The 22969-nt window shown below is 51.1% G+C and overlaps 2 protein-coding genes across 2 annotated transcripts in view; both read left to right on the forward strand.

Moving 5' to 3' along the window:
- The window catches only part of SIK3 (SIK family kinase 3), a 248309-nt gene extending 234051 nt beyond the window's left edge, over positions 1-14258 (forward strand). Inside the window, exons 22-25 of the mRNA XM_082845541.1 lie at positions 9142-9305; positions 10229-10361; positions 11204-11374; positions 12071-14258. Of these exons, the coding sequence (XP_082701667.1) occupies positions 9142-9305; positions 10229-10361; positions 11204-11361 (455 nt within the window). The 3' untranslated portion in view covers positions 11362-11374; positions 12071-14258. The remainder of the gene's footprint in view (positions 1-9141; positions 9306-10228; positions 10362-11203; positions 11375-12070) is intronic.
- A 5947-nt stretch (positions 14259-20205) lies between these two features.
- Positions 20206-22051, forward strand: APOA1 (apolipoprotein A1). Its single transcript, XM_082843808.1, has 3 exons — positions 20206-20332; positions 20515-20668; positions 21308-22051. Exons 1-3 carry the CDS (start codon positions 20290-20292, stop codon positions 21906-21908), a joined length of 798 nt encoding a protein of 265 aa, XP_082699934.1. The 5' UTR covers positions 20206-20289; the 3' UTR covers positions 21909-22051.
- Positions 22052-22969: the final 918 nt, after the last annotated feature.

Below are 22969 nucleotides of genomic sequence, written 5' to 3' on the forward strand. Positions count from 1 at the left end.
CAAAGGCCAGTCCTGGGCCAGTCTGCCCTCATTCAGTTAGCTCAGCAGTATTACCTTTCTTCAGCTGGTACTCTGGGTTCCTAAGAAAAAAAGAATTCCTGAGAAGCCCTGCAGCACCGTTTAGGGGAGAGGCACGTAGGAAGTGGGGGTCTGGTGGGGAAGGGGATCTGTTTTGAAACTTAAAAGAGAGTGATAGACAATTAACATACAGATAGTACAGTCAGTAAGGTATATTACCTGTTTCCTATATTTGTACCGTGGTTCCTTAGAACCCAGAATTTCTCGGCTGTCATCAGAATAGCTGGCTTTAACCTCTGCGGTAGAATAAAAGCCAGCCAGTGCTAAGGAAATAGGATTTAGTGTAAGTAGTGTTGAACTAACAGTCAGGGCCCCTCAGTCCTGGACATGCCTGTGTTACGAATGCAGTGACCTTGTCACTTAAACCTCAGGTTCTTATTTCCTCATCTGTGAAAAAGGGCGGGAGGAATAACGGTCCTTTGCAGAGTATTTGTGAAGATTAAAACATACACGTATGTATTTATGTTTATACGTAATGTTTGTGTGTGTGACACAGAGAGAGGGAGAGGGAGAGAGAGGCACACTGGATCATCTGAATGTATGATGTAAATAATTTGAGGTATTATTATTACTCTGATCACTTTGTTAATAAGCTAAACACAGAATATTACAGCATCATAAGGGACCCCATGCCATTTCATTTAGTATCACTGTATAATTAGCGAGCACATTCATTTTCATTTGGGAGGAGATTGGGATTACTGTCAGTAACTTATACTCAGAAGACATTGTTCCACTCGTGTCATGGCATTCACCCTACTCGAAATCTGGACTGACATCCCTCCCATCATCACAGATCTTGAAAACGAGTTTCTCCATGAAATATACAACCCCGAAGCTGGGCACTTCTCCCCATCCTCCCCTTCTTGAAGCTGCCTGCCTCTCCTGCCCTGTCCTTTTAAAGTCAGTACACAAAACTCAACTCCTGGGGGAATTGGGTCCGCTGGCACAGAGCAGGATGGAAGACCTGGCTCTAAATCAGTTTACCTGCAGAGGACCTGGTGCCTTCACGTTGTGCTCATTAAGCACTGATAGGGGTGTGGTTCCATAAAACTCCAGTTAAATCCTGGGCTTTTGGGCAGATGGGTGCCATCCGGTTTGAGGTCTGCACCAGTCAGACGTATCGTGTCCACCTGCGGCTGCTGTGTTTTTAGGCAGACGTAGGATGGTGGGAGGTTCCGGAGCCAGGCCATATGTGGATTGGCTGACAGACTTGGGGATGTTTAGGCTCGGGGTAAGAAACTCAGGAGAGCTATCATACCTGTCAGATGGAAAAGGTATGGGGTCATATTATGGGGCAGAACCAAGATCAGGATAGAAGTTGCCCCAGATTTCAGTTCCCTGGGGAAGACCTTCCTGAGAACTTTCCAGAATAGGCTGCTCAGCAGCCTGGGAGCTTCCTGTGGCTGGGAGTGTTCTAGCAGAGGCAGCTTGACGGCATCAGGGATGCTGTGGGAAAGCTTCCTGTGCGAATGACAGCTTTCACCAGAAAAGGAGAAAAGCTGACACTTCCGTAGTGCTTTCCATGTGCCAGACACCAGATGCTGTTCACATATGAATTTGTCTAATCCTCACAACTCTTACTGTCCCCATTTTACCAGTGAGACACCTGAGGCACAGATTAAGTGATTTGCCCCCAGGGCCCACAGCTCGGGAGTAGCACTGAACCCGAGAGCTACTCACTTCACGCCAGCAGACCCTCGCTGAGCACACGCTGGGTGTGCAAGGCTCGGGGAACGAGCGAGCGAGCACACAGTAGTGCACACTCCCCACCCGCACCCTGGATTGCCACGTGTGAAAATAACCTTTTGAAATATTTTTCTTCAAAAATACTCTCTCTGAATTCCCTTCACTTTTCCCTCCTGTGTGACTCCTATGTACAGGAAGACCAGGGGGCTTGAATTCGCCTGTGTCCCCTGATTGTCAGAGGAACCCCCTTTCAGCGGGCTTGCAGGTCTGTCTGGGGCCTGAAGGAAGGCAGGACGTGGCTGGTCCAAGTGCCGTGGCAGACCAGGGGAGGGAGAGACCAGTTCTCCGTCAGAGCAGGGACAGGTTTCCCGCAGCAGGTGACATTTGAGTTGGGTCTTGGTGGATGAAAAGGATTTTGCCGTTTGGATTTAGGGGAGAAGCATGAGGAAAGGCCAGCGGGTGGGAGTGTCTCAGGCACGTTTCTGGGGGGAAGCAAGCTGCCTTGGTCGGTCTGAAGTCTAGTCTACGTGAAGGAGTTAGTAGAAGCTGTGAGGGCCAAGGTTTCCTGAAATCCAGAGGATGATCTGGCTCCAGCAGCTCCCCGCAGCTTTAAATCAGTTCACTTCGCTTCAGGCCGAAACTGCAGTCAGGATTCTTTTTTTTTTGCTGTACGCGGGCCTCTCACTGCCGTGGCCTCTCCCGGCCGCGCAGGCTCAGCGGCCACGGCTCACGGGCCCAGCCGCTCTGCGGCATGTGGGATCCTCCCGGACCGGGGCAGGAACCTGCGTCCCCTGCATCGGCAGGCGGACTCTCAACCACTGCGCCACCAGGGAAGCCCGCAGTCAGGATTCTTTTGACGAGTCCCTCCCGCCTCTTCCCCAAGCTGAGTGATTACGGTTACTTCGGCCACTTCCTTCCCCCTAACTTCTTACATCCACCACCATCGCCGCCATTATTCCTTGCAAGCATCTCTTGTGGTTTCTGGAAGAGTCAAGCCATAAGTACACCCCTAAAGGTTTCAGCTCAAAACTACCCTGTCCTTGTTGCCTCATGATCAGTTTGGCTTCCCCCCCAAAGCCCTCTTTTTTCTTAAATCTTCTTTTCCTGACCTTTGATACGAGCTTTGCTAGAAGCCCTAATCTTAGCTCCTGCCCTGCTTGCCAGTGTATGGTAGAGATGATCCTTCCTGTCTCTGCCCAGTTTACTCTCAACTTACTCTTTAACTTAGCTACGGCGTATGCCTTTTCTTGAATACTATTCACCTTGCTTCTTTCTAACCTCTTTCGACTTCTATTTTGAGACTTTTGGAACCATATATACAATTATCTTTAATAAATAAAGCCCCAAGTTTATTACCCTGTGAGTTTAGAATCCAGTATAGTAAAATAATGCAATAGAGAAAAAATAGCCCAGGGAAGCCCAAAGCCACTCCAGAGTTAGAGTTAGAATCGCTCCGGGGATGTACCTATGTGTGTTTAAAATTTCTTCTTATCCTGAAGCGCCCCCATTGTCCTTACCTTAAACCTGTGACCACCCCGACACCTAACCGCTCCTCCCATCGTGAGGGATGTTAGCTGGGTGCCCCCTCCGAGAAGGTGTTTAGAGTTGGTCTGCTCTGGGCTTGGTGCTTTCCAGCCAGTTACTCATTTAGTGTTCACACCCACCTTGGGCGTATGTCTTATGATCCCTTTTACAGGAGAAACTAGGCTCCACAATCTCTTCCTGCTTTAACCTGACATGATTCTACTCTTAAAAACATGAGAGCTCACAGTTTTACAATTGCCAAAGAATCATCCGATAATTTGCCGTTCCTTCTGCCAAGAACGGGTTGTGATGTGCTCCGCCCACCACCCTGCAGGCACGAGGGTGCAGCCCGTCCTTGTTTATGTCTTTGTTGGGGCGACGCCTGCTGCTTGCTCTGATGAGACCTCCATCTCTGTGTAGTTACACACGGGCCCCCAAACACTTCACGTTTTACTTCTGTGATAGAGCAAATTCAGCAAAATTTATTGAATGACTAGATCAACACAAGACTGTATTTTAGGTCCAGTGGGGAATGCAGGGATGAAAAGGTGGAGAACCTGCCCTCAGGGAGTTCGTACTGGGGGTTGGGAGAGACAAGCTCATAAATGGCCTTAAATGAAGCGCTACGTAATGAGTGCTGTAAGAGGTATAATTATAACGAGCAGAGCTACTGGCATCTTTCTAAAATTTCTTAAGGGTCGATTATCAGGGATTGCTGGTGTTAGTCAAGGAAAATTACATGCCATCGTATCAGCGGCCATGCTTACCTATTTCTTTTACGGCCGTATGCCACCAATCAGCGCAGGGCCAGGCACTGCCAGAGCGCTGAGCAGGCAACATGCCAAAGGTCTCTTTGTAATGTGTAGAAGGTTCAGGGCTAGACATGCCCCATGCTGCCTGTAATCTCCTGTCTGCCACTCCAGAAGTAGAAGTAAGGTTTCTCTTCCCTCTGTAGTATTACATACACTTGATTTATTTATTTATTTTTTTACTTTGCAAATAACTACGATAGCATAACCGGTTTACACAGTGAGATTACCAGCTTGAACTCACAAAGAAAACTGCATCCTCTTCTCCGAGCCTACTCAGCTTCCGCAGCATTGGTGGACTTCAGGCTTCACAGAGGAGTCACATGATGACAGAGGCTGGGAGGGTTTACCCCTCAGAACCTTTAGGAGGGATGTGCACATGTCATTTCTCTCATTTTCCCTTAAAACCCAGTAAATGAGTAAGGATGAGTCAACATTGACAGATTCAACAGAGAGTTGTGCAAGCTGCCCCGAGGTTCCCTGGGTAGGTGGGCGCTGTGCTTTGGGTCCGTTTGTGTAATTATTCCCCTTGCGTGATCAGATGATCATCCTTCCTCCTGTACTGTCTCAGGTTTACTTGGGTAAATACCCGAGAATTCTGCCCCCAGCAGTCCTCTTTCCGCATTATTTATATATCCTGTGGTGAGCTCCATAGTTCCTCCAGCTGCTGAACTGGCATAAAGAAGGCCAAAGATTTGAGCCCGAATTTCCCGTTCCTTGGCCAGAGGCTTGGTCTGTTTACACACATGCCCGCATTCCCCCACCCCGCCCCCGCAGCTGCCACACTGGTCAGAGGGTCTCACCTATAGAGTGTCACAGGGGACTTCTAAACGCAGGACTCAACATTCTTACTAAAAATACTTTTCTTGTGTAGTCCTTTACAGTTTATTAAAGACCCTTACACATGTGTTAGCTCTTGAGCCCCCAAACAACCCTCATTTTTCAGATAGGGAAACTGAGGTTAGGAGAGATTAAATGACTTATTCAAGTTCATACACTGTTTGTGAGGGAGCTGGAACCTGACTTCAAGTTTCCCGAATTCCTAGTCATATTCTTTTCTTTATGCCTTCTTGCCTCCCATTCTACCCCTTCCAAGTTATATCTGCCAAGCAAAAGATGCCAGCCCTTCCAGATCTTCGACCTGTGAGTTATATTGAAATTTGAACAGACAGAGCCCTGGTTTGTTACCCAACTCCTATTAATAGGCTCTTGTTGCTGTTGTTGTTGGCTGTGCGCGGGCTCTCTCTAGTTGAGGCGAGCGGGGGCTACTCTTCATTGTGGTGCGCGGGCTTCTCATTGCGGTGGCTTCTCTTGTTGTGGAGCACGGGCTCTAGGCACGCGGGCTTCAGTAGCTGTGGCACGTGGGCTCAGTAGTTGTGGCTCGCGGGCTGTAGAGCGCAGGCTCAGTAGCTGTGGCACACGGGCTCAGTTGCTCCGTGGCATGAGGGATCTTCCCGGACCAGGGCTCGAACCCGTGTCCCTTGCATTGGCAGGCGGATTCTTAACCACTGTGCCACCAGGGAAGTCCTTAATAGGCTTCTTTTTCGTCTAGTTTTTTTGTTTGTTTGATTGATTTTGGTTTGGTTTGGTTTGGTTTCTTCGGCTGTGCCTCGAGGCTTCTAGGATCTTGGTTCCCCTACCAGGGATTGAACCTGGGACCTAGCAATGAGAGCGCCGAGTCTTAACCACTGGACCGCCAGGGAGCTCCCTTTCGTCTAGTTTTTAACTCCCATTTGTCGCTCCTAAACCAGAGGCTTCTTTCCTGGAAGTTACAGTTTCAGTGACTCACTTGTTCACTTACCTGTGGGTAAATTGCCCCCGTAATTCTGGAAGCAGGATTCTGTGATAAAATCATTTTCTTGTTTGTTTTTGTCAGCTGGTTCATTGTGCCCCATCCACTCAGAAGTAACATCTCTAAAATGAGTATGAGTCTTTACTGAGCTCATAACAGAGTACCAAGCTCAAGTAAGCCCTTTACCCACCTGTGGAGTAGGTCCTGTTTTACAGATGAAGAGACTGAGACCCAGTGAAGTCAGTTAACTTGCCCAGGATCCCCCACCTCAGGAATCCTGGTGAAGCCAGGATCCAAGCCCAGGTCTTCCTGACCCCAGAGCTAGTGCTTCTGAGCTCTAGGCCAGGGAGTCAGGAAGGCTCGTCATGTGATTGTCAAGCAATAGCTCGCTCTGTCTTGGTGGCACTTTCAGGTGTGTTGGCACCAGACCCAAAGGCTGTGAAGAGAGCAGGCTAGGAGGACAGCATCCATGGGACCTTCTCAAAGGCAGGGCCAAAAGGAGGGTAGGTGTTTGGGTTTGGAGAAACCCCATTCTCAGGAATAAAGATAGATTTAAAAAAGAGAGGTGGGTTGGGGGAGGGAGATTCAGCATACGTATCAGATAAACACAGTGAGGCCTCTGGAAGAGGTGGGAAGGAACTGAATGTCGAGAACCAGGGCTTATACATGCTGTTAGCCTCGCCATTTCCTCACGTTTGATAATCATCCTTTAAAAATCTTTAAACGGGAGAGCTCTCGTGTTTGTCTTTGGGAGAGCAAGGAGGTGCAGCTCATGAGATTTGCATCCAGCTCTATAGTCCAGAAAAAAGGAGCCCCAGGGAATTGAGTGGATGGGGTTAGCTATCAAAGAAGAAAGTATAGGCATTAGAAAACACTTCGGAAAAGTAAGAAGCAGCTACTCGTGTTCCTTCCTGGCAAAGCAGACTCAAGAGCCAGGCCCTCACTCCACAGAGGCAGCCTTGCACCACTTCCTGCCGGTGGCTTTTGTTTGGCCCTGCGGCCAGCACGTGAGCTATGTCCACTGAGAGGAATCGGGCTGGGTGGGTAGGATGGGTGACCTAATCCCACAGAGCAAGTCCTGGCGTAGGCTTGCTTTTATCTTCCTCTCGCTGCTGGCTTTTAGCTTTCAGTAGCAAAAGCGGTGGCTCCTGGCTCTTCCTTTGACCTCTTTGCTCAAAGAACTTTCAAAAGATTTCTCACTTGACTTCATTTTTTGGTAGTTTGGAAGCTCCCATCCTTTCACTTTTCTCCAGAGCGTTTTGCATTACCAGCAACGTGCATGTCACTTTGTTCCCCTCCCTTCCCGTCCTGCCTCAGCCCCTGAACCCAGGCCTCACCTTGATGGTTACGGAGACCATTTGAATATAGAGACCTGAAACCCTTTAACCATCACTCAAGCAGTGCATTTTACTTTCGTTATTCAAATAGATACTGGGATGGCAGCATTAGGACTGTATTTCCTATTAAAATTTGTTTAAAAACCTGGTCTCGCTAAGGTACAGTTCATCAGGAGATGAGCCCAATAGTTACCAGGGAGCTTTAACCCAGAAAAACCAACCAAGCAAAGAAAACGTACGTTGAAGTTCTAGGCTCTTAAGGACTGGAGCCAGGAGTGCCACCAGGAGGATCCTGTCAACTTAGGTGTGGCCCTGGTATTCTTCTTGACCATCCTTGGTCAAGAAGAAGAAATACTCAGTCTTCGTGAATTCCTCTTTCTCCCCAAAATCCAGTCCACAGGGTTATATGACTCTGACAGGTGGCTAACCCACATTAAGAGAGTGTTTATTAATATCAGTTAAAGAGATTATTATTAAACACTGGGAAGAGGACAGTGTTCTGGAATAGTGAAGGCTCACAAACATGCGTAGAATACATGAGGGCTTGTCTTCCAAGAATTTACAGTTTAGTATGAATACTTAAGACGAGTATGCAATTGAAGATGGTGCCAGGAATAACATTAGAGTAATCAGAGTCCAATAGAGTCTTCTGACGTTTAAAGGAAGGAAAGATCTATTTCTGTTTGAAAGGGAAATTTTCATAAAAATTATAACATTTGAGCTGGACCTAGAAGGATGAGTTGATTCGGATTGGCAGGAATGGAAGTAAAAGAATCAAGCATTTCCAGAGACAGAGAACAGTGAGAGCAAATGCATTGAACTGTCCATGGTCCCATTTGACCAGAGCTTAGAATGTAGAGGAGAGTCGTGTGGCGTACTCGTGGGAAGAGAGGCTGGGACGGTGTTGTGAAAATGAGGGGTTTGGGGCTCCCCTATAGAAAGGTTAGTCTTTGTAGGACGGTGCTAGAGGGATGGTTAGGAGGCTTTTATAGTGATCCAGGCAAGAGGTAACAGGACTTCAGTGGAAGCAGTGAGATTAGTAAGAAAGAGACTGAAGTGGCCAACATTGGAGGGGCACATTCTTCTGACTTAAGATGATGTGGAACCAGGAGTAAGGAATCAATATGAACTCCACAAGCTCATCATACCCAGAAGATTAGGAAAGTAGGCACCAAAACCAGGATGTCTGAAAGAGGTTGTGGGGGAAAGCTGATGAGTTTAGAATTGGACATGTTGAGTCCAACTGAATTGGACAGGTTGAAAGATACCTAGTAAATAGTTAGAATTTTGGATCTGGAGCTTAAAAGAGCATTTCTGTAATTCTTTATAGAGAAGCAGTGTAGTTGAAGTCGTGAAAATAGATGATACTGCCAAAGCAAGTGTGGGGAGAGAGAGACAGTCAAGGATAGAAATGTAAAGAGCGAAGGAGCTGGGGGCAGCAGTCAGAGGAGGAGAGGAGGGGACTGGGTGGTGTACAGAGGGGAAGCCAAGGAAGGGGAGAGAGGCGTCCACAGGATGGAGGCCATCCTTCTAGGCTAGAGGTCCTGAAAGCGCCAAGAATGATTCTTCTGTGCATCTAGGTGTGGGAACATAGCACTGTCAAATCAACAGAGAAATGAAGAAAAAAAGAAAATGTTCAGTGTGATCCAGCCAACCACTGATATGTGGGATTTTTTTTCTCCTAAGGGTGTGATCCCTGCAAGAGAGAGCCTCGGCTTTGCTGTTAAGACTCAGGGTTGGCAGGCTGGTCCAGGCTCCTCTGAGCATCACCAGCCAGCTGAGGATGAGCGGAGAGTGCGCACGTGGCCCTCACCATTGCCCGCTGGCCCTGGCGAGACATTTCTTTGGTGAGAGTTGCCAGTGTTGGGAGAAACTCTAGGTCTGCTGACCCTATTTTGCTCTGTCCCCTCAGAGTCTGTCCTAGGGAACTGCATGGATAGAAGTTCTCCAGGACAAGCAATGGAGCTGCCAGATCACAATGGACTTGGGTACCCAGCACACCCCTCAGTCAGTGAACACCACAGGCCCCGGACCCTCCAGAGACACCACACGATCCAGAACAGTGACGACGCTTATGTATGTCGGCCCCCTCCTGCTTTCCGGAAGTGGGTCCTTGAAAACAGAACTTAGGAATGCGGGGTGGCATATACTCTCCTTCTCCTCAGCCAGAGTGCAGCACCTCCGGGCACTAAGGGAGCATTTCTCGGAATCACCGTAACAAGCAATCCTGAACTCCAGGAGCATCTCCGTAGAACCTGAGCTCCACATTTGAGACTGAGGAATCGAGAACGGTTGCCGTCTGCTTCCTCTTGTCTTAGTTATTGAACTTCTCCCCAGACAGTCTAAACTCAGGCCCCAGCAAATGAGCCTTCAGGCTCTTGGTTAGTTTTCTGGCAGCTACATTGGATTTATTCAGATAAGGGAGCTAATCCACTCGGCAAAGTGCCGTTTCTTTAGGGCAGACTCGCAGGCAGCACTGTCTAATACAGCAGCAACCAACCACGTGTGGCTTTTCAATTTTAAATGTCATTAAAACAAAATAAAATTGAAAACTGAGTTCTTTAGTCGCACTAGTCACATTTCAGGCCTCAGTAGCCCTTGTGGCTGCTGGCTTCCTACGGGGCAGGTACAGAACATTCCCATCCTCGCAGAGAGTGCTGTTGACAGTGCTGTCCTAAGACAGACTCCTCATAGTAATGAGATAGGTCAGAAACCTGGCACTGGAAGGCCATGTAGATGTCAAGGGCATCTGACCACCAGCTGAGATTCACCGTGCCCCTCCCTTCCCACCCTACCCCCAGCCCCAGCCTCAGCTTCCCGCGGGGTCACCATTGCCGCGTCCCCCTTTAGATGGCCCTGCAGAGGAAGGGAGTCTGGGTGGTAGTGCTTGAGGCCGGCCGTTGCCTGGGCTCTTTTGGAGGGCACAGCTGTCTCTAGGGGTCCCTGAGGGTGGCGCGTTTTCTGATATCCTTACTTCTTTCCCTAATTGTTTCCTGCAGGTGCAGCTGGATAACTTGCCTGGCATGAGTCTCGTGGCTGGGAAAGCACTTAGTTCTGCCCGGATGTCAGATGCGGTTCTCAGTCAGTCCTCGCTCATGGGGAGCCAGCAGTTCCAGGATGGGGAGAATGAGGGTGAGGGGTGTTATGCGTGGGGCAGCCCGGAGAAGTTCCTGGAGGGGCCCCCCTTTCATGGTCACCAGTGACTACTCCCCTCTTGTACAAACAGCCCATGGGAAGCCACGGCATCCCCAAGGGGTTCTGTCTGGATACAGCCTTTCCCCAGTTCTCCTGCACCGAGTGTGAGTGCGTGAAGGAGCGCGCCTCCGGGTTGAGGGCAGGGGCGTCACACTTCTGTCTGCAGCGCTCTGTTAAGATGCTCCTTCCATAACTCTTTCTGGTTCTGATGAGAGGGCACCGTGTCCTCATGTCTGTCTCCCTTTAGGACCAGTAGAGGGAGGGTATCATAGTTGCTATAAAGCCCAGGCTCGGGAGCGGACAGGTCTGCGGTAAATTCTCACTGCCCTTTACTGGCTCCACAGGTTAAGGCGTTTAACCTTTCTGAGCCCCAGGGTCCTCCCCTGTAAAGGGACAGACAGAGCCCCTGTCCTAGATAGTGCTGTGAGCATTAACTAGCTTGGGGGGTTTAAAGTGTTTAGGGCAGTGTCCTGAGTACAGAGCGTGCCCAGGAGTCAGTGTCTGCCAGCCGCGAGGGTGTCCTCCACACCACAGGAGCTGACGGTGCTCGACGGTGGGAGACTGTAAAGGAAGAGGGAAAAACGGACACTGGGGACAACAGGAAGGAGCCTGGCCCCCAGCCACGGTCACTAGCCAGACCGAGGGCCTGCTCTGAGCTAGAGTTCAGGGCTGGGAGTCGGGCTACGGAAGGTTCAGACTTCTCCTCCACCTCCGTCTACCTCTTGCCTACCTACCACCCCGCTGCCCGCATATCTCCCATGTTGCTTCTGGTCTTGCAGAATGCGGGGAGAGTCTTGGAGGTCACGAGCATCCAGACCTGACTGACGGCAGCCAGCATTTAAACGCCTCTTGCTACCCGTCCACGTGTATTACAGACATACTGCTCAGCTACAAGCACCCCGAGGTCTCCTTCAGCATGGAACAGGCAGGCGTGTAGCAAAAGATGGAGGGTGAGTATCACCCTGGCTGGGGCCAGACCAGCCCTTCGGCCCAGTACCAGCTCCTGATCCCATCAGGAGATTCCTTCCACGTGAACTTGAGCCAGTGAACTTGACAACGCCACTCTTCCCATCAAGGTCTTTGTGTCTTCCTGTTCCTTCATTAAGCACTACGCCAGTTGTTTGGGGGTGGATGCTGGCCATAGTCCCTTGGTTGAATTATGGGGGATAAGACGTGTTATAGGTGCCACAGCCTCCACAGAGTAAGTGAGCTTGGGGCTTCAGAGGACAGACGGGACCTCTGGCCAGGGTAATGGGAGAGGAGGTGACCCTTGAACTCAGTCCTGAAGGATGAAATTCAGCAAGAAAACATGGCCAGCCAGATTTTGTTAAGGCTGTGCTGCAAGTGGCAAAATATTCCAGAAATGTGTGATCAGAGGCCAGTGGTAGAGAACGGATAAACAGTCCAGTCTGGCTGGAGTAACGCCTGAACGCACACAGCAGGTGGTATCGGTTCTGTCTTTGAGAATTCATTGACAGAAAAGACTTGATGGAAGTTAAGCCACCTGGCGAATCCACACTAGGCAGAGCTCTTTAAATATCTGAGGTAAAGCGCACCTGTGTTTTTTTTCTTTTTTAAGTTTTCAGTGGAATATATGAGTCTCTCTCTTTGGAAACTAATCCTCTGTGTCTGCTGCTCTGTTGCAGGTTTATGTACCGCGCGGGAATGAAAAGGTTGACTTTAAACCAACAGTATCTAGCAGCATTGCGCCAAGTTGCCATTGTGTTTCCCTCCACCCAGAATGTCGGCTCCTTTCCTCACATTTGGTTCATCAGCGTGCTGTTCTTTTGGGTTCTGAGGGGGATTTTGCCACGTTCGCCTGTATGACCAAGTCACCAAGGAAATAAACAGGAAATCCATGTTCGCCGCCTTTCGTGAAAGTGTATTTGGTGTATTTGAGTTGGTGGTTTTGTTTGGTTTTGGTTTGGATTGTTTTTGATTGTTTTTTTTTTTAAGTATGTTTTCTTTTGGAGGTGATTTTCTTTCTTTTTTTCTTTCTTTCTTTCCTTTTTTTGAGACAGAAGAGCAAAGCAGTTAGTGTACGGTGGCCAGGGGCGCAGAGCCACTCCCCTCCCTGGCCTCCGTCCACAGAGCGCCCTCCAGTCCCTGCACTGCTCTTCCGCAGGAGCAGAAGCTAGAGGGTAACATCCTCTGGAATCTTAGCAGCTGGAGAAAGAGACAGAGGAAGGGATGACAGCCTTTGGCCCTTGGAGAGCAAAAAGAGAAACCCCAAGCCTGGAACCTGGAGAGGTCTTTGCTGCTGGGATCCACTGAAAAGCATGTCTGGCCCAGCCAAGGTCATATGAGAATGTTAGCACGGAGGCTGCGAGTGGCCTGGCGTCGATGGGTTGCCAGTTAGAACATCTGTTTGGTGTGTAACTCGGCTCCCCTCTTACAACCTGGAAAGTTGGTTGCCTTTATCATCCTGCTGGTTCTACCCATGGACTGAACACCCGACAGTGGTACACTATGCTTTTGTGTCACCTTTTATTCTCATTTTATATTGTGCTATAACAAGGATTGTTGCTCCGTATATATATATACATATATATATATATATATGGATGTATACGTATACATCCATATATACATACATGTAATGCTTTTCCTTTTCAGCCTCTTTGTCACAGGCAAGAAGAACAGGAGGTTGTCTTGGGTCCTGCCTCTCTCCTAACTTCTCCTTCTCCCTGGGCATCCTCAGCCCCTATTTTAATTCTTGATCATGTAGGAATTGTTTTTGGTAAATGTTGATATTATTGTTATTATTATTGTTATTATTATTATTAATAAATAAAAACAAAAGGAATTTTTGTTTAAAAGAGAAATGTTTAACCAGATTCTGTTCTATTTGAATTGTGACTTGCACCTTTTGTTCAAAGTATTTTATTTAGACCTTGTAATTGTGAACCGTTCTCACTCGTGCCAGTGACAGATGTAGTGGTCTCCTTTCCCCCAGCTGAAGCAGTGCATATGCAATAGCTATTATTTGTGTCATTATCTTTATTTTTCTTCGCTGTTAGAAACCAAAGTCTTCTCTGCTGGCTGGGGGCTGACAGAGGATCTGGGTTATCGCCTTCCGATCTTCAAAACAAGGAAGAGGTGTTAAATATCCCGACTCTTGATCCATTTTGCTGGGAAAGCAGAGTAAAAGGTCCCCCGGCGCCTCCTAGTCTTTCACCCTGAATTTGCACAGAGGAAAGCGGGTTCCCAGCATGGCCATCCTGGTGTTGCTGACAGGATCCCCATGCAGCTTGGCCTTCTCACTGATGTTGGCAGCTCAGCTCCTGGACCCGGTATCCCTCGAGTGGGTTTCTGCAGTGCAAGAGCCTTTCCTGGGATCTCTCCGTGTCTCCTTGGTCCCCAAATCCCCTCCACTTGGTGTGGCCACCAGCTGCTCACCTTCTGGAAGCAACCGAGACAGCCCAGACAGCCACTGTTGACTTCTCCGGGCTCGTTGCACTTCCCATGCTGGCCTCCCACCACGTGCTCAGCCTGTTTTGTTCACGGTGCTGATGGACCGAGCAGACTGCCGCCCCCCTGCGACCACCCAGACGAAAGCCAGTGAGCCTATTAACCGTGCCATCTTGCGAACTACACTTTTAAAAAATCATTGCTTTGTATTGTAGTGACCAATATGCGCAGTATATGTTGAATGTATATGAACATACTTTCCTATTTCTGTTCTTTGAAAATGTCAGAGTATTTTTTTTCTTTCTCATTTATGTTGAACTAAAAAAGGATTAAAAACCTCCAGACCCAAGTTGCAGTAAGACCTTTAGTCGTTTCTTGGTGGGCACTTACAACTTAGTAACTTGGTTGGACCGTAGGGGATTGTGCAAATAAACACCTGATTATGATCTTACGTTGATATGTTTCTTGCCTTTGTGGTTTGGAGTCTAGTTGGGAGAAACGCTCAGGCTGGAAGCTGGAATGCTGGAGGCTGAGGGCGTGTAGCGTGGGGCTTTGAGCAGCTTTATCTCACCCGCCTTGCGAGACGAGCATTCTCTAGAAGGCGGAACTCGGCTCCATGCTGGGTCGTCAGGCACCTGGCTTGGACTCTGGCCCCTCAGAAGGGAACGTTAGAGTTTGCTGAGTCGGGTGGAAAACATTCCTTGAGAGCGTACTATTGAAGGAGTAAAAGGAGGACCTCAAAGAGTTGGCACAGGCTGGGGCCTTTATGGGGTGACCTCAGTCAGCCCAGGGATACGATCAACTCTAAGTGTTAGGATGGAAGGGGACTTTTGCTATAGTTTTCCCGCTTTTTCCACGGCTGGACTCCAGAGGGCAAGGTAGAATTTCTAGCAGGGTCCCAGCCACGGCTGACAGATAGCTGATGGAAGGCCCTTCTATGAAGAAAGATTACAAAAGCTGGAAATACGGAGTTCCTAGGAAGAAGAGGGAGAGGAGGGAGTCCGTGGTGGACCAGAAAGTCGCTGTGGGACTGTTTAGAACAGGAAAAAGCCTTCTCAATAAGGGTCTTCTAGAAATCATCTGAGTGTGTACACAGGCCCGTGGAAGGCTGGGAGTGTCTCTGAAACCAAACAGCGATAAACCCAGACGACTTCAAACGATTTGTAAGAACCTTTTATGGGAGGTGCCACGCCCTCCTGAATGCAGCCAAGATGCCTTTGAGATGAGCTCAGGGCCCTGCCTCCTGGATGCAGGCCCTGAGGTCTGAGCTCTAGAAGATGGAAGCCCTGCTGACAGATCCTTACTCGTCTCTCTGACTTTGTGGTAGCCCCCAGCCCGTTCCACCGGCACAGATCAAGAATTCGGAAGGCTGGCGTGCCTGCCAAGGAGCCAGACGTCTGCTCCTGCTGCCTCATCTCCCAGGCGGGAGGGCAGGAGGGAATCTTGGTTGGTTACAATGCCCTGCCCTGGGTCTAAATTGGAACCTATCACCAGGAGCTGCAACAAAATTGCCAGATAGTGAATAGGGTGATGGTGGTTGTGGGGATCTCCTCCCCTGATCAATCCAGACCTTCCTAACTTCAAGCCTCCCCTCCCGACCTGCACCATGTGCTTTCCCAGTCAATGTTCTGAGCAGGGCCCGTGATACAGGGCCAAACGCTCCAGATTCCTGTGTCCCCTCTCCAGGCCCACTCCCTCAGATGACCATCTGCCTCCCTGGTGACCCTTCCTTTGGTTGCCAGTGTGGTTCCTTGAGCAAATATTTGCTGAGTGTCTGTTATGTGCCAGGCCCAGCAGGGGACAGAGTCCTCCCAGCGCAGACTGACCAGCACGACGTTGAGACATCAATTGTGAAATGAGTGGCCTGTCATTTCTGAGCAAAATCCACTCCTGTAGCCAGCCAGCCACACTCCCACACCTGTCAGGGGACCCACTTCAGAAACGGTCACTCTGGAGACTCCCCAGATCAAGGAAGAGGGTGGTTGGACTGCGGGCCTGCATTGGTAGGCCCTGCACCCACCAAACAGCTAGTCCAATCCGGGCACTTGGCGCCTCTGACAATGACTGGCTGGACCCCAAGTCTGGTTCTGAGATGCGCTCCGTTTGCTATTGGTGGTGGTTTTCCCATAGGTCTCTGTCCAGAAAGACTCGCTTCTCCAAACTATTAGTAACGAGGGGTTTGGGCTGGTTTAAGCCAAATATCTTACAAAGAGGTGGAGTAGACACACTAGTGAATAAGTATATTTAAAAAGGAAGCTTCTGGCTTGGTAAGATGCTATCAAACAAGGGCTCTGGGAGTCGGGGGTCCGGCTGCTGTTGGCTGACAGGCAACCACCAAAGAGCTAGAAGCCAGGCCCCTTGATGCCCTTCCTGCCAGCGCCGAGCACTTAACAGCTGAAGGGCGCAGGGCGGCTCTCAGCAGCTCCCGGCTGCCGCCTTCTCTCAGACACCACAAGGGGCATATCTGGCCTGCTGGCCTTAAAGGGACAGACCGAGTTCATCGTGAAACTGCTGTGGCCACTGAAGAACTGTGCAGACGCCAGACACTAGGTTTGCTCTCATCGTTTCAGTAGTGAACCAAAGAGCGGGGCAAAACAGTGCCCAACCGGAAAGCTTCTGAGGCCCCCCGTGTGCTGGCTAGGAGGATCTCTACCGCCCCCCCTCCCCAGGAGGAAGGGGCCTCTCGTCCTGAGACACCCCTGAGCTGCCCCAGCAGGGGACCGGCCTCCCTCAGACTCTAGACAACAGGCAAGGGAGCTGGGCTGGCCAAGTGGCAGCCTCCCTCTCCGCTGAGCCCACAGAGCCTTGGGGGTGGGTCAGTCTCTCATCTCGGCATCTGCACGTCAAGGCCACGCAGAGAAAATGTGATTCCTCACCGTACCCCACTTCTGCCACCAGAAACGGAGGTCATAGCTCTGGTCTGACAGTGCAAGTGTGCTCAGTGGGAGCAGGGGGGCAGAATGGCCGAAATTGGGACTCTGGGCCACAGAACAGTTACTGTTTACTAAGTGCCAGGTCCCTTTCAGTTTTGCCATGCATGTTCAAATGCAGTGCTTAACACAACATAAATTTATTATCTGACAGTGCAGGTCTGGAGGTCAAAAGTCCAAAATAGGTCACACTAGCCTTAAAGCATGAAGTCAGCAGAGCTGTATTCTTCCTGGAGGCTCTAGGGAAACTCTGCTGCTTTGGCTCTTCCAGCTTCTAGAGGCTGCCTGCATTCTTTGGCTCATGGCCCCCTTCCAGCAATCACATCACTCCAACCTCTGCTTCTGACCTCCCACCTTCTTCTCCAACTCTCCCTCTCCTGCCTCCCTCTTGTGTATTTAAGGACCCTTGTGACGGCACGGGCCCACCTGGATAACCCAGGATAGCTGCCCCACCTCAAGGTCCTTGTAATCACATCTGCAAAGTCCCTTTTGCCATGTAAGGGAACAGTCACAGGTTCCAGAGAGTAGGACATGGATGTGTTTGGGGGAGGGGCTTATCCTGCCTGCCATGCGTGCTACCCCTACGATGACTCCAGGAGATGCATGTTCTATCATTATCTTCACTTAACAGATAAGAGACCGAGGTGAGGTGGAAGGAAGGTCTGGACCAGCCTGGGTCATACAGCTAACAAGTGACAGAGCTGGGATTGAAACCTAAGGTGGTCCAGCTCCAGAGCTTTCCGCTCTGAGGAGAAAGGCATGAGGCTGGCTAGAGTGGGAGAGGCCTGGAGCCCCGCCACTCCGGGGTCTGGCAGACGGCACTCCCCGGCTGGGTTTGAGAACATTAGGGAGTTTCCTGAGTAGGTGGTGCAGAGCACATTTCTGCCTTGGGTCCTCAGTCCAGAGACCTCGGTTCTAAGTCCAGCCCTGCCTCTAACTCCCTGGGACACCACGGACACTGGGCAAATTCCTCCACTCTTCAGTTTCCTCATCTGAAGATGGTGGGTGGGGAGAGGCTGATCTCAAAATTCCTCTCGGCCTGCACGTTCACAGGTTCTATGACAGGGGCCCTGCAGGTGACCTGGTGTTGGGGGCTTGCACACCTTCCAGGAGAAACCTTACAAGATGGCTCTGCAAACACCAACAAGCACGCGGTACTGATTTACAGGATTTCCCTGGGTTCGTCCTCCAGCCACCCCCGTTCTTATCTTCATTTTACTGATAGGAAACCAAGGCTCAGGGACATTACATAACTGGCTCACAATCCTCCTCCAGGATTTTGCACACTGAAGGCAAAGATGAAATAAGAACCTAGGCTCCTGCCACTAGCAGTCCAGAGGTCTTTCCCTGACACCAGCCATCCCTAAGGGCTGGTGTCCATTCTCACCTGTGTGGGATCCAAGATCAATATGAACAATGCTGGGACTTCCCTGGAGGTGCAGTGGTTAAGAATCCACCTGCCAACCTAAGTGTCCATGGACAGATGAATGGATAAGGAAGATGTGGCACATATATACAGTGGAATATTGCTCAGCCATAAAAAGAAACGAAATTGAGTTATTTGTAGTGATGTGGATGGACCTAGAGTCTGTCCTACAGAGTGAAGTATGTCAGAAAGAGAAAAACAAATACTATATGCTAACACATATATATGGAATCTAAAAAAAAAGAAAATGGTTCTGAAGAACCTAGGGTTAGGACAGGAATAAAGACACAGACATAGAGAATGGACTTGAGGACACAGGGAGGGGACGGGTAAGCTGGGACGAAGTGAGAGAGTGGCATGGACATATATACACTACCAAATGTAAAACAGACAGCTAGTGGGAAGCAGCCGCATAGCACAGGGAGATCAGCTCGGTGCTTTGTGTCCACCTAGAGGGGTGGGGTAGGGAAGGTGGGAGGGAGACACAAGACGGAGGGGCTATGGGGATATATGTATACGTAGAGCTGACTCACTTTGTTATACAGCAGAAACTAACACACCATTGTAAATCAATTATACTCCAATAAAGATGTTAAAAATAAATTAAATTAAATTAAAAAAAAAAAAAGAAAAGAATCCGCCTGCCAGTGCAGGGGACATGGGTTTGAGCCCTGGACCAGGAAGATCCCACATTCCACAGAGCAACTAACTCAGTGTGCCACAACTACTGAGCCCGCGCGCCACAACTACTGAAGCCTGCGCGCCTAGAGCCCGTGCTCCACAACAAGAGAAGCCACCGCAACGAGAAGCCCGTACACCACAACGAAGAGTAGCCCCACTCGCTGCAACTAGAGAAAGCCCGTGCGCAGCAACGAAGACCCAATGCAGCCAAAAATTAATTAATTAAATATATTAACAATGCTAAGATCTATGTATCCCATTTAAGCAACTGTCCTTTATTCTGAGGTTATGCTCTTTTGGGGTTTTTTTTGAATTTCTGAATTTTATTTTATTTATTTTTTTATACAGCAGGTTCTTATTAGTTATCCATTTTATACATACTAGTGTATATATGTCAATCCCAATCTCCCAGTTCATCCCACCAGATGGTAAGGTTTGGGCCGGGTGGGGCGCAGCGGTGGGTAAGATTTTTAACATGACAAAATAAAAAGTTGGCAGCTCTGTGTTGGTCTTTAGAATTTGTTTGGAAATGTTAGAGGTCTCTGACATCTCAGAGTCTGGGAGCCACTGAGCACTGTCCTGTCTCTCTCCCCAGGCAGCATCCTAGCACAGGGCTCCCTTTGCTTTTGGATCTGGGAGGTCTGCAAGGGCCTGGAGAGGGGGGATGACGAGGAGATGCGACAGCACTGGTGGGAGCACCGTCTGCTGCCTTTGTGAGGCGGGTGCAGGGTGGAGGTGAGACAATCTCCCTGGAATGCGAGTGGACAGCGGGGGAGGACACCGCCTGAGTGGAGAAGTCCCAGCCATCGCTGGCAGCTCATGTGTTTTTCTTCCTTCCTCCCATTCACCTACTGCACTGGCACAATGGACAATGGCCGGCACACAGCCCCGACCGAGGAGAAGGGGCCGGGTGCAGCTGACCCAGACTCTGGGGACCCGCAAGCCTGCACCCACTCCCTCCCACCCCTGCCTGAACCCTTGATCCCTGGCCCTGCAGCCCTCACAGTTTCCTGTTTGCCTGCTCTATTTGCCCGGCCCCAGGGACAGAGCTGATCCTTGAACTCTGAGTTCCACATAGCCAGGACCAGTGAGCGGTGGCAAGGCCTGGGCTGGCCTTATCAGCCTCCCAGCCCATCCCCTGCCTGGTCACATAAATAGGCTGGGGGAGAGCCGGCTATTCAGAGACTGCTGGCCATTGAGGTAAGTGCTGCAACCTGCTTCCCCCAGCTCTAGGCATCTGAGGCTCAGGCTTTGGGATCCTCCTCTGCCCCACGCTGGGGCTCTGGACACCTGGCCCTCTCCTACCCTGTGCCCCGCCCCCTCCTCCCGGGCTACAGTGAGATGGGGTGCGCGGGCTCCTTCAAGCCCCACTCAGCCGGGCCCGTCTTCTCCTCCAGGTCACCCACGTCCCTTCAGGATGAAAGCCGTGCTGCTGACCTTGGCTGTGCTCTTCCTCACCGGTAGGTGCCCCCAACCTAGGGAGCTGACCGTTGGGGGGCGACTTCTCTCTGAACCGCTGTGGTCCACCCTCCTGGGCACAGGGAGCAGAATTTCTCCCTCACCCCCTTCTCCCCTACCTAGCATTTCAGCTCAGATCCCGGTCCAGAGCTGGCCTGATCTGGGTCTCCCCTCCCACCTCCAGGGAGCCAGGCTCGGCATTTCTGGCAGCAAGATGACCCCCAGTCATCCTGGGATCGGGTGAAGGATTTTGCCACCGTGTACGTGGATGCAATCAAAGACAGTGGCAGAGACTATGTGGCCCAATTTGAAGCCTCCGCTTTGGGAAAACAGCTCAAGTAAGGACCCAGCCTGGGGGCCTGGGGCAGGGGTAGGGGGTGCCAGTGCTGGGGGTGGGGAGGCCTGTGGGAAGAAGCAGCCAGACTGGCTGAATCCCCACCTGCTATTTGATGGGCCCCATAGAAGACCTGGATGGAAGACAGAAGTGGGATCCCCACGCAGGGTCACAGCCCCCTAGCAGGGGGCAGACCCGTGCTGCCGGGTCAGTATTCACGGCACCGCGCTCTGCCTGCAGAGCCCCTTCCTCTTCTTAAGTCCCTTCTTAACTCCCTCCTCGGCTCCGGCCAGCAACAGGATGGCTGTCTTCAGAGAGGAGAATGGGCTGGAAGGGTGGAGACTAGATCCTTAAAAGGCCTGGCTTCGGGGACAGACAGGACTGGGTACCAAAACCAGCTCTGTCTCTTTCTAGCTCCTCTGTCCATCTGGTCAGTGGGATGCAGTGGGAGTGGGGGGCGGGGGGGGGGGGAGATCATGGATGGGAGAAGCCAGGCTGAGGGTCTGCCCCCAGCTACCGCACCTTCAGGGACAGGTGTGTCCAGGTGTCACCCCAGGTAAGCGGGGGCGCTGGGCTGCAGCTCCGGGGAGCGCCGGGGTGCCTGGGAGGCCTGCCCTGAGCCCTCCTCTCTCTCCCCCCTCAGCCTGAAACTCCTGGACAACTGGGACAGCCTGACCAGCACGTTTGCCAAAGTGCGCGAACAGCTGGGCCCGGTGACCCAGGAGTTCTGGGACAACCTGGAAAAGGAGACAGAGTCGCTGAGGCAGGAGATGAGCAAGGACCTGGAAGAGGTGAAGCAGAAGGTGCAGCCCTACCTGGACGAATTCCAGAAGAAGTGGCAGGAGGAGCTGCAGATCTACCGCCAGAAGGTGGCGCCGCTGGGCGAGGAGTTGCGCGAGGGCGCGCGCCAGAAGGTGCAGGAGCTGCAGGACAAGCTGACCCCGCTGGCCGAGGAGATGCGCGACCGCGCGCGCGCCCACGTGGAGACCCTGCGGCAGCAGCTGGCGCCCTACAGCGACGACCTGCGCCAGCGCATGGCCGCCCGCTTCGAGATGCTCAAGGAGGGCGGCGGCAGCCTGGCCGAGTACCACGCCAAGGCCAGCGAGCAGCTGAGAGCGCTGGGCGAGAAGGCCAAGCCCGCGCTGGAGGACCTCCGCCAGGGCCTAGTGCCCGTGCTGGAGAGCCTCAAGGTCAGCATCCTGGCCGCCATCGACGAGGCCTCCAAGAAGCTGAATGCCCAATGAGATGCCTTAGGCTCCCCTCGCCATCAGTTTCAGTTTCTTAGAATAAACATTTTCGGAGCGGGAAGGGTGTGATGGGTTGTATGTTTTTTTGACGCTTCGATGATGATTTTTAAACAATAAAGAGTTCTCCAAAAGCCAAGAAATTCTCTTTGGGGAGAATGAGGTTGGGGGGGTGGGGGGAGTGACGCTGGAGGGGACTCCAGGGGGGCGTGGCCAGGGGGCGGGGACACCTGTTGATTTCCCAGTGGAGTCATCAGCTCTGAACTGGGGCCTCTCAGGGCCTTAATGCTCGAAGACCTGCTTGGCCGGGGGGCTCAAGAGTGGGGACAGAAAGGAAATAATAGAGGACCAGGCATAGTGACAGATAATCCAACGCAGGTGCCCTGAAAGGGCCTCAAGCAAGAAGTAGTGGCTTTGCTGGGGGAAGTGGGTTCCCTGTCCCCAGCGTTTCCCGTGGGCAGAGGACAGGAGCCTCCCCCAGCCCTCCTACTCTAGGGCAGGGGAGGCCGACGCAACGAGCCACTGGAACTTGAAGGATTTGGGCAGGTTGAAATGAAGGGCTTGGCACTTGTTCCTTCATCCTTTATTAATGCAAAAAAGACTTTAACAAGCACGTCCCTTTTCCTTTTTCACAAGGGCCTCGTGCCATTCCTCACACTCCCACCCTGCCTGGAAACAGCCACTGTTTCCTCGGGCTCAGCTGTGCCAGCCCCATCCTTGGGGCTCCAGCCCTGCCAGCCCCTCTTTTTCTGGCCTGAGTCAGAAAAATAGTCAGCACCTCTTGCAGGTAGCTAGCACATTTTAATCCCCGAAGTGTTTTCATATCCATCATCTTACTGCATCCTTCCCCAGATCCTGGGGAGACTGCCATGAAATTGATGGTATGGGTGCAGAAGCTGGAGCTTGGAGATGTGAAGTCACTTCCGAGGTTGAAGAGCAGGGTGGTCTAGATTGCCCCTTTCAGACCTACGTGCTCCTGAGCACGCATGATTATTAAAAAGCAATAAATAAGTTTGTGGCCAGGCATTCAAGTTCACATGGACTTGAGCGTGTACAGCCGG

The sequence above is a fragment of the Leucopleurus acutus genome, assembly GCF_964270905.1.
Source record: "Leucopleurus acutus genome assembly, chromosome: 8".
In the NCBI taxonomy this organism is placed as follows: domain Eukaryota; kingdom Metazoa; phylum Chordata; class Mammalia; order Artiodactyla; family Delphinidae; genus Leucopleurus; species Leucopleurus acutus.